At 42.1% G+C, this 10222-nt stretch overlaps 1 protein-coding gene across 1 annotated transcript in view; it reads left to right on the top strand.

Annotated features, from left to right (window-relative positions):
- Positions 1 to 9683, top strand: part of C1H3orf70 (chromosome 1 C3orf70 homolog) — a 119079-nt gene extending 109396 nt beyond the window's left edge. Inside the window, exon 2 of the mRNA XM_061413787.1 lies at positions 4811 to 9683. Coding sequence (XP_061269771.1) covers positions 4811 to 5367 — 557 coding nt within the window. The 3' untranslated portion in view covers positions 5368 to 9683. The remainder of the gene's footprint in view (positions 1 to 4810) is intronic.
- The last annotated feature ends 539 nt before the right edge of the window (positions 9684 to 10222 follow it).

Genomic DNA, 10222 nt, shown 5'->3' on the forward strand with positions numbered 1-10222 from the left:
GCATTTCACATGATGTACTTTGCATATAAGTTATATAAGCAGGGTGACAATATACAGCCTCGACAAACTCCTTTACCAATTTTGAACCAGTCCATTGTTCCATGTCCAGTTCTAACTGTTACTCTTGACCTACATACAGGTTTCTCAGGAGACAGGTGAAGCGGTCTAGGATTCCCATCTCTTTAAGAATTGTCCACAGTTTGTTGTGATCCACACAGACCAAGACTTTAGTGTAGTCATTGGAGCAGAAGTAGATGTTTTTCTAGAATTCTCTTTCCTTTCCTATGATCCAGTGGATGTTGGCAATTTGATCTCTGGTTCTTCTGCCTCTTCTAAATCTAGCTTGTATATCTGGAAGTGCTTGGTTCATGTACTGTTGAAGCCTAGCTTGAAAAATTTTGAGCCATTATCTTGCTAGCATGTGAAATGAGTGCAGTTGTGCAGTAATTTGAACATTCTTTGGCATTGCCCTTTCTTGAGATTGGAATTAAAATTGACCTTTTCCAGTCCTGTGGACACTGCTGAATTTCCCAGTTTGCTGGCATATTGAATGCAGCACTTTCACAGCATCATCTTTTAGGATTTGAAATAGCTCAACTGGAATTCTATCACCTCCACTAGCTTTGTTTGTTGTAATGCTTCCTAAGGCCCACTTGATTTCACACTCTGGCTCTAGGTGATTGACCATGCCATTGTGATTATCTGGGTCATTAAGATCTTTTTTGTACAGTTTTTCTGTGTGTTCTTAGCACCTTTTAATCTCTTCTGCTTCTGTTAGTTCAATACCATTTCTGTCCTTTATTGTGCCCAAGTTTGCATGAAATGTTCCCTTGGTACCTCTGAGTTTCTTGAAGAGATCTCTAGTCTTTTCCATTCTGTTGTTTTCCTCTATTTCTTTGCATTGTTCACTTAGGAAGGCTTTCTTATCTCTTCCTTGCTATTCTTTGGAACTCTGCATTCTGATGGATATATCTTTCCTTTTCTCCTTTTGCCTTTAGCTTCTCTTCTTTTCTCAGTTATTTATAAGGCCTCCTTAGACAACCATTTTGCCTGTTTACATTTCTTTTTCTTTGGGATGGTTTTGATCACCACCTCCTCTACAGTGTTACAAACTTCCGTCCATAGTTCTTCAGGCATTGTATCAGATCTGATCCCTTGAATCTATTTGTCACTTCCACTGTATAATCATAAGGGATTAGATTTAGGTCATACCTTAATCAGTTAGTTCATTCATTCAGTCCTTTCTGACTCTTTGCTACCTCATGGACTGCAGCACGCCAGGCTTCCCAGTCTATCACCAACTCCCAGAGCTTGCTCAAACTCATGTGCATCGAGTCAGTGATGCCATCCAACCATCTCATCCTCCGTCATCCCCTTCTCTCCTGCCTTCACTCTTTCCCACCATCTGGGTCTTTTCTAATAAGTCAGTTCTTTGCATCAGGTGGCCAAAGTATTGGAGCTTCAGCTTCAGCATCAGTCCTTCCAGTGAATATTCAGGACTAATTTCCTTTAGGATTGAGTGGTTTGATCTTGCAGTCTAAGGGACCCTCAAGAGTCTTCTCCAATACCACAGTTCAAAAGCATCAGTTCTTTGGCACTCAACTTTCTTTATGATCCAACTCTCACATCTATACTTCTTGAAAAACCATAGCTTTGACTAGACAGACCTTTGTCAGGAAAAGTAATGTCTCTGCTTTTTAATATGTTATCTAGGTTGGTCATAGCTTTTCTTCCAAGGAGCAAGTGTCTTTTAATTGTATGACTACAGTCACTATCTGCAGTGATTTTGGAGCCCAAGAAAATAAAAATCTGTCACTGTTTACATTGTTTCCCCATATTTACCATGATGTGATGGGACCAAATGCCGTGATCTTAGTTTTTTGAATGTTGAGTTTAAGCCAGCTTTTTCACTCTTCTCTTTTACTTTCATCAAGAGGCTCTTTAGTTCCTCTTCGCTTTCTGCCATTAGGGTGGTGTCATCTGCGTATCTGAGGTTATTGATATTTCTCCTGGCAGTCTTGATTCCAGCTTGTACTTCATCCAATGTGGCATTTCACATGATGTAATCTGCGTGTAATTTAAAAATCCATCTGCCCTGTGATGGATAAGGATAAAAAGCTTGTGGAAGCTTGCTGATGGGAGGGACTGGCTATACCTGAATGGCCTAGTGGTTTTCCCTAATTTCTTCAACTTGTCTGAATTTTGCAATAAGGAGTTCATGATCTGAGCCACAGTCAGCTCCAGGTTTTGTTTTTACTGACTGTATACAGCTTCTCCACCTTCAGCTGCAAAGAATATCCATCTGATTTCAGTATGACCATCTGGTGACATCTATATGTAGAGTCTGTCTCTTGTGTTGTTGGAAGAGGGTGTTTGCTAAGACCAGTGCAGTCTCTTGGCAAAACTCAGTCCTTGCCCTGCTTCACTTTGTACTGCAAGGCCAAACTTGCGTTTACTCCAGGTATCTCTTCACTTCCTAGATCTGCGCTCCAGTCCCTGTGATGAATTTGACATCTTTTTTGGTGATAGTTCTAGAAAGTCTTGTAGGACTTCATAGAAATGTTCAACTTAAGCTTGTTCAGCATTAGTGTTCAGGGCATAGACTAGGATTACTGTAATATTGAATGGTTTGCCTTGGAGACTTAGATCATTCTGTCATTTTTGAGATGGCACCAAAATACTGCATTTCAGACTCTCTTTTATTTATGAGGGCTGCTCCATTTCTTCTAAGTGACTCTTGCCCAGTAGTAGATAAAATTGTTTAGTCTCTAAGTTGTGTCTGATTCTTTTTCGACCCCCTAGACTGTAACCCACCAGGCTCCTCTGTTCATGGGATTTTCCAGGCAAGCATATTGGAGTGGGTTACCATTTCCTTCTCCAGGGGAGTAGATACAATGGCCATCTGAATTAAATTCTCCCATTGCTGCCCATTTTAGTTCACTGATTCCTCAAGTGTCAGTGTTCACTGTTGCCATCTCCTCTTTGACTTCTTCCAATTTACTTGATTTATGGACCTAACATTCCAGATTTCAGTGCAGTATTGTTCTTCGCAGCCTCAGACTTTATTTTCACCGCCGAACACATCCTAGACCGGTCATTGTTTCTTCTTTGGCTCAGCCTGTTCATTCCTTCTGGAGCTGTTTCTCCACTCTTCTCCAGTAGCATACTGGACACCAGCTGGTCTCGGGGGTTCATCTTTCAGTGTCATATCATTTTGTCTTTTCAGACTGTTCAGGGGGTTCTCAAGGCAAGAATGCTGAAGTGGTTTGCCGTTCTCCACTGGGCCACGTTTTGTCAGAACTCTCCACCGTGACCCGTCTGTTCTGGGTGGCCCTACACCGCATGGCTCATAGTTTCATTAAGTTAAACAAAGCTGTCATCCATGTGATCATTTTGGTTAGGCTTACAGGTAATTGTCATCTCTATTTTCTTAACACTTTATACAGAGATGGCTTTGTTAACTGTTGAGTGAAGAAAATGAGGAAAGAGACAGTAGGAACAGATCCAGTTAGGTTTCACTTCCACATAAATTCTGTGAGAGACACTTGAGGGTTCAGAGCAGAGGGAAGCTTTGGGGCTAAGCTTCTTGATTTTCTGCAGGCCACTCTCTGCATCTGCCTGTGCCTTTACTTCTGCTTGGCTGAGGTTGTGTCTGTGAAGCTGGCATTAGGGAGAATATCTCCTGTTTAGGTCACTGATGAGCTTTGGGTTTTAAAAGAGATCATTTCATACACTGCACCTTACCCCAGCCACTGAGGGTGACCAGGACAATCCTATAGGCAATATGTGTGTGTATGTATTCTGATTTACATTTAGAAACCTGAAGAATGAAAGTCTTCCCTAATCCTGCTAATAAATTTTAAATATCTACTGTTGCTTACTTGCTAAGTTCTGTTTAACTTTTTATGACCCCTTGGACTGAAGCCCACCAGGCTCCTCTGTCCTTGAGATTTCCCATGCAAGAATAATGGAGTGGGTTGCCGTTTCCTTCTCCAGGGCATCTGTCTTCCCAATCCAGGGATCGAACTGGAGTCTCCTGCATTGGCAGGTGGATTCTTCCCTGGTGAGCCACTGGGGAAGCCTGTTTAAGTTTCTATATTAGCATCTAATCACTAAAGATAAAATGGACTTATTATTTTATGGTGTATTATACTATTTTACACCATAAAATAAGACTGATGCTGAAGCTGAAACTCCAGTACTTTGGCCACCTGATGCAAAGAGCTGACTTACTAGAAAAGACCCTGATGCTGGGAAGGACTGAAGGCAGGAAAAGGGGATGACAGAGGATGAGATGGTTGGATGGCACCACCGACTCAATGGACATGAGTTTGAGCAAACTCCAGGAGGTGATTAAGGACAGGGAAGCCTGGCATGCTGCAGTTCATGGGGTTACAAAGAGTTGAACATGACTGAATAATAGCAACAATACAATTTTACAGTGTGTTTTTACCACATTATATTGTAAATGTTCTTTATTCTGGTATGATGGGAAAATCATTTCAAGATGCCTGAAAATAAGGATGATAGCATCCACCCACCTACTCCAGAGGCATTAAAAAGACTCAAATATAAAATTAAGATTTCTAAAGCGTGTTGAGTTTTTAGATGAAAACACCATGATGTTTATGTACCATGCTGAATTTTTGATTGATTGTAACCATGTTGATTCTATTTTTAGTTTCTTTGGAGATGGTTTTGAAATATTTTTAAAAACATTCCGAGTCCTCCGAGAGAAACCGTTATGGCTCCCTTAGCCTACAGGTGTAGTGCTCTTAGATTTCAGTTGCTTTTCTGTGTCCCCCCACAGGCAAGTACGTGTATCAGCCGATGACCCCTGTGGAACAGCTGCCCAGCACTGAGATTCCTGCGAAGCCTCGGGAGCCTGCGAACACCATTCAGATTTCGGTCTCCCTCACTGAACACTTCCTGAAATTTGCGTCTGTTTTCCAGCCCCCTCTGCCCCCTGACTCGCCAAGGTACTGTATGATCTCAGACCTCTTTATTGACAACTATCAGGTTAAATGTATTAATGGGAAGATGTGTTATGTGCAGAAGCAGCCGGCGCCACATTCCCACAAAATGAACCCTGAGGAGGTCTCTGCACACGATGCCTTTATTTCAAAAGAGAGCAATACACCAAAAATAGATCACTGCTCTTCTCCCTCAAGTTCCGAGGACTCTGGGATCAACGCGATCGGGGCTCACTATGTGGAATCGTGTGACGAGGACACAGAAGAAGGAGCAGAACTGAGTTCAGAGGAAGATTACAGTCCAGAGAGCAGCTGGGAGCCAGATGAGTGCACCCTTCTTTCCCCCTCGCAGTCTGACCTGGAAGTGATTGAAACAATAGAAACCACCGTGTGAGGCCCGGCGGGAAGCCACTGCTCTGCTCCATGCTGAGCTTTTGTACTTCTGTCCGATGGACCCTTTTTCCAGTGCAGTCAGTGTTTTCTACCCCTCTGTAACAACCGTAGCAGTTCAGTGGTCTGCTGATTAGCTTCACTTTTAAATTTGTCTTATAACTAAGACATTCTTTTGTTATAAATGGTTTTCTTTTGTATCTTCACTTCCTTTCTATGTAGCATCTGGTGTCATGAATTTTGACCCAGCCTTAATTTCACTGGGAACTTTTGAAAGCGATGAAGCGATGATCACAGAGCGTCATGGATCAGGTTGAGGAGATACCCAGAGTGAAGGAGACACTGTTCTATAAATAGCCAGTTCTTCGCAGAACAGCTCTCTGGCAGTCCTTTTGGCGTGCTGATGAGCACCGCTGCCCTGCTAGTCCTGGTGGAAAATTGGTTCACGTGACCAGTCCAGGGTGTGCTCTGGTGCATGCCATTCTGGCCTTTCCTCATCTCTCTGCTATCTGCACTGGCTCTGGGCCAGTGTTGCCACAGCTTCCTGGAGGCCAGCTCAGCCCCCAGTTAAAGCAGTGTCTGCACAACCAGCCCTTCATGACCTGGGGCTGGGCTAGACCTCGCTCCAGAAGAGATGACATCATCTGTCTCATGCTCAGTCCAGCTTAGGTTGAATGCCTATCCCCCCTCCAGGGTGCTATGTGGATACGGAATGAATAAGGCCTGACTCCCAGCAGGAAGGGACCATAGTCTACTAGGGGAGGTAATCCATGCAGGTGAGGGGACCTAGAGTGCCCTGGGAAGCCGGGGGAGGCAGAGATGCACTTGGCTTGGGCTGGCTGGAGAAGGAGTAGCATTTGAGCTGGCCTCAGGGGTGGCTTCCCCAACATTTCCCTGCTTTTTCAGTTCAGTTCAGTTCAGTCGCTTAGTCGTGTCCGACTCTTTGCGACCCCATGAATCGCAGCACGCCAGGCCTCCCTGTCCATCACCAACTCCCTGCTTTTTAAAATTGTTCAAATCTGCGGGAGACTTTTAGGAAGTCATATAGGTATTATATTTAGGAGGCAGCCACATCTCATGTCTTAAGGGAAAAAAATCAATAATAGTTTTAGTTAGCATGGAAATGCTGAAGACAGCAGTCCTTTAGGGATTAGGAATGAATCTAATAGGTTTGATTAACTCTGCTTCATTTGGTTGTATGAAGCATTAGAATGGCTTAGGTGAGAAATGGATTAGAATTCAGTAAGATGCATGGATTTTTTTATGCCAATGCAAAAACAGTTGAAATAGTTCACTGCTAAGTCAGGAGAAAATATTTTGTGTAATATTCATTCCCTTTACTACAGTAATATTCATGGGCTATTGTAAATGTTCTCTTTTCCTACACACACAAAATAGTGACTGATTCTTTCTTATTTAGCTCTCTTCAGAATTTTGCTCCTAATCTCCATTTATAACAGGTGTTCTTGTGTAACTTCTCCAAATGTACTGTCTGTGAGGCACAGTTAAGAATCCAGGAAATTTGAAATAGGCCGCATGAAACTAAACTATCCAAGCTGGGGACAGACAGTCACTTCCTGTACCCTGACTCTCCATGAGCGTGCTCTCGTGGCGTCATCTTGTGCCCTGTCAGCATCACGACGCGACTCTTCTGTGTCTCGTTAGTTCGTATTTTAAGAAACAAGAAGGGGCCTGTGTGTCCTTTCCTGAAGCCTCCACTTGGCATCCTGCACAGATCTCTCCAGGCGGAACCTGCTTTCCTAGTTGTATGTGCAGTCCACGTGACTGGCTAGAACATTTCGTTAGGTTCAGGTGCCCTAAACATCCTGAAGGGTTTAGAAAGCAGAGTGTGCGTATTCCTTTGGAAGCAGTGTTACCTAACACTTTGTGTGCTAACAGGTGAGAATGCAGCCAGCATCAAGTTCCCACTTACTGAAACATAAAGAGTCAACACATCAACCCGAGAAGATGGTGTCCAGAGCTCCAGGGCCAGCGGGGCCCAGGAGAGGGCGACAGAGGCGGGTGTGGGGAGAAAGGCTTAGGGACAAAGGGCTGATGAGCCCTGCTCTGGGCTCTCAGCACCACCGGGACTGACTGGCCACCTGCAATCAGGGTCCTGTCTGCAACTAGCCGTGGGTGAGCTCATTTCATCCCTGGACAGGAATATAAGGCTCTGTTTGCACTGTTCCTATTAGTTCTCTCCTCCATCTGTTTATGTGGTGATAGTTGGGATCAACCACCAGGTCTCTAAAGCCATGGAAATCCATGGGCTCGGGGCCACGCTTCAGGCTGGCTGTGCCAGGGTTGGGCTGTTCATATTTATATCTATGACTTTTGCCTAGGTTCCTGTTTTTTAAAACTCCTGAACTGCCATTCAGATTAGCCAGGATTTTAATGGAATTTTTAGATTTAACACTAGTTGATAATCACTTTAAATACTTGCACAAACTCTTTATAATTCAAATCTCACTAAGATTCACTTACTACTATCAATTTTATAGAATTGGAGACATCCCATTGGATTCTAAATATAAAATGCTCCTGGATCTCAAAATAGCCTTTTCTAAATAAGCACAAGCAAGAATTTTTTTTGTCCTATCACTGTTAATATTAATAATTGTCTGAAATCATATATGATTGAACCAGAATTCTTTATGCTTGGATTCCAAAACAACTGATAAGGGTATAAAAATATGTAGTTTCAACTTCAATTCTAGGCCTATTCTGTTCTATATTATATGAAAGAATTTCTCTGTAATCCTGATACTACATTACTCATTTGTATAAGCATATTTATAGGCACTTTAGAAAATGTTTAGACTGCAGTGTGTATTATAGACATTGAACACAGTTATGTTAAATAGGCTTTTGATTAATACTTGTACATTGAGAGATATGAAAGCTTTATCATTTGGACCTTTGCTCACCTGGGGCAAAGAGGTGGGCTGTGTGAATGGAAAAACTGCTTTCTCAGGCTTTTGTCAAAAACTGACACCATTCCCACTTTTTGAAAGTTGGTGTAAAAGCTGTTAGGTAGAAGATACGAAATAAGTACTGTGTGGAGTTTAGCTTTCTGATCTAACCAAGATTTCTTTTAGCATTTTCGAGTTTCACATGTGTTCATGACTTTTCTGAGAAATAACAAAGCAATTAAAATGCTTTTAGTGGTTATAACTATTTGGTACATTAACAATGGAAGCTTTACAATAAAAAATCTAGGTATATTCAAGATTTGAAATGCAAATCTGAGAAAAACCTCTGTAGAAAAACTGCTGCATTCCTGGAAGGGGACGACCTGTAGTTCAAGGTAATACAGTAAAAATAAAATCAGCAGAACCAGAACAAAACCATGAAGTTGTTTTCCTGAAGTACCTTTTTGGATTTGATCTAGGATTTGATTTTATCTTAAGAGTGGTGGTTTTATTTCTTAATCTCTGTTTCCTGGCCTGTTTGAGCCATCATAGTTCCTTTGATCATAACCTCCTTTTATGCAAATATCTCTACTTAGGCAGTAGGATGCAACCAGGTAATTTAGAAAGCTGTCAAAATACCCAGATACTTTTGGTGGTATAAATACTTTTAGGCAAGGGGGAAAAAAAAGCACAATTAGAAAAAAATATTTATACTGTCAACACTTATTATTCCATCTTATTTGCAAAATTTTGTTGACAGGTTTTGGATTTTTACATGAGGAAACCAAAGCTTTCTTGGTTTCTTCCCCTACCCCCCACTCCAGAGGAGGTGTCAGCGCAGTGAGAAGGCCAGTTGTTTCCGGCTTTCGTCTCTTCCCCTTGAGGAGGGGAGAGAGAGCAGTGGGCGTTCTGTGCTCTCGGTCAGTGCCGTCAGTCCCAGGGATGTCCGTGTTTCTCACATTCAAACATGAGTACAAGGGCACCAGAACTAACTTTGGAATAATTAACCTTGAGAAAATTTGTGTCACTGCTCCCTTTCATTATCACGGGTAATTGAGAATTGGCTGTGCTGGGAAAGGGCCCCGTCTCTGGCGTGCTTTGAGTTCTTTCTGTTCAGATTGAAGTGCCCTCTTCATAGGCTGGACAAGTCTAAAAGCAAATCATCACTAGCGGTTTTAATGCTGAGCTTCCATATCACGGTGTTCATATGTACTTCTAAGGCTGTTCGTACCTTGTAATGTTCACTTACTGTGTGATTTTTAAAACCTGTCTATTTTCAAGTTTTAAGCACAATGTTGATTGTTCTCTAATTTACCTTGTTTTCCTACAAACAGCTCAACTTTCCTCTCTGTATAATACTTTAGGAGAATACTACCTTGTAAAATAAACGTGATTTTTTCCTTTTTTACCAGCACAAATATGCTATTTTGAATTTTGGAATATCCTTCCTCCCCACCCCACCCCCACCTTTGGAGAAGTTCTGTCTGATTAAATAGTAACACAATGTGAGCTAAATGAAAAACAACCTCATTTGGAAAGTGTGAAAGCATTTATATCAGTGCTTACTTTGTACTAGGAAATAAGTCATTTACATCATTATTCCATTTAAATTTTACAGAAACTTATTGCAGATAATTATTATTATGTACATTATACAGTCAATGCTCAGCACTAGTGATAACTCCCAGAACCCTTTAAATAACTGTTTTGTTGGCTGCATTAGGTTTATAATAAAAATTACGTTCCCTCCCAAATAGGATTTATTTCACACAGAGCGGCACTCTGTGTATTCAGCTCACATGTTCCACGTAAGACGGCTCTGACTGCAGGCTGGCAGCCAGGGTGGCCGCTGCCCTGCTGAGCCTTGGGGCCCGGTCACTTGGTCACCAAGGCTCAGTGTGGCAGGTCCAAGAGCTTGATTTTTTTATTCATACCAAGAGCAGAGCA

This window comes from Bos javanicus, chromosome 1 (genome assembly GCF_032452875.1).
Source record: "Bos javanicus breed banteng chromosome 1, ARS-OSU_banteng_1.0, whole genome shotgun sequence".
Taxonomy (NCBI): Eukaryota; Metazoa; Chordata; class Mammalia; order Artiodactyla; family Bovidae; genus Bos; species Bos javanicus.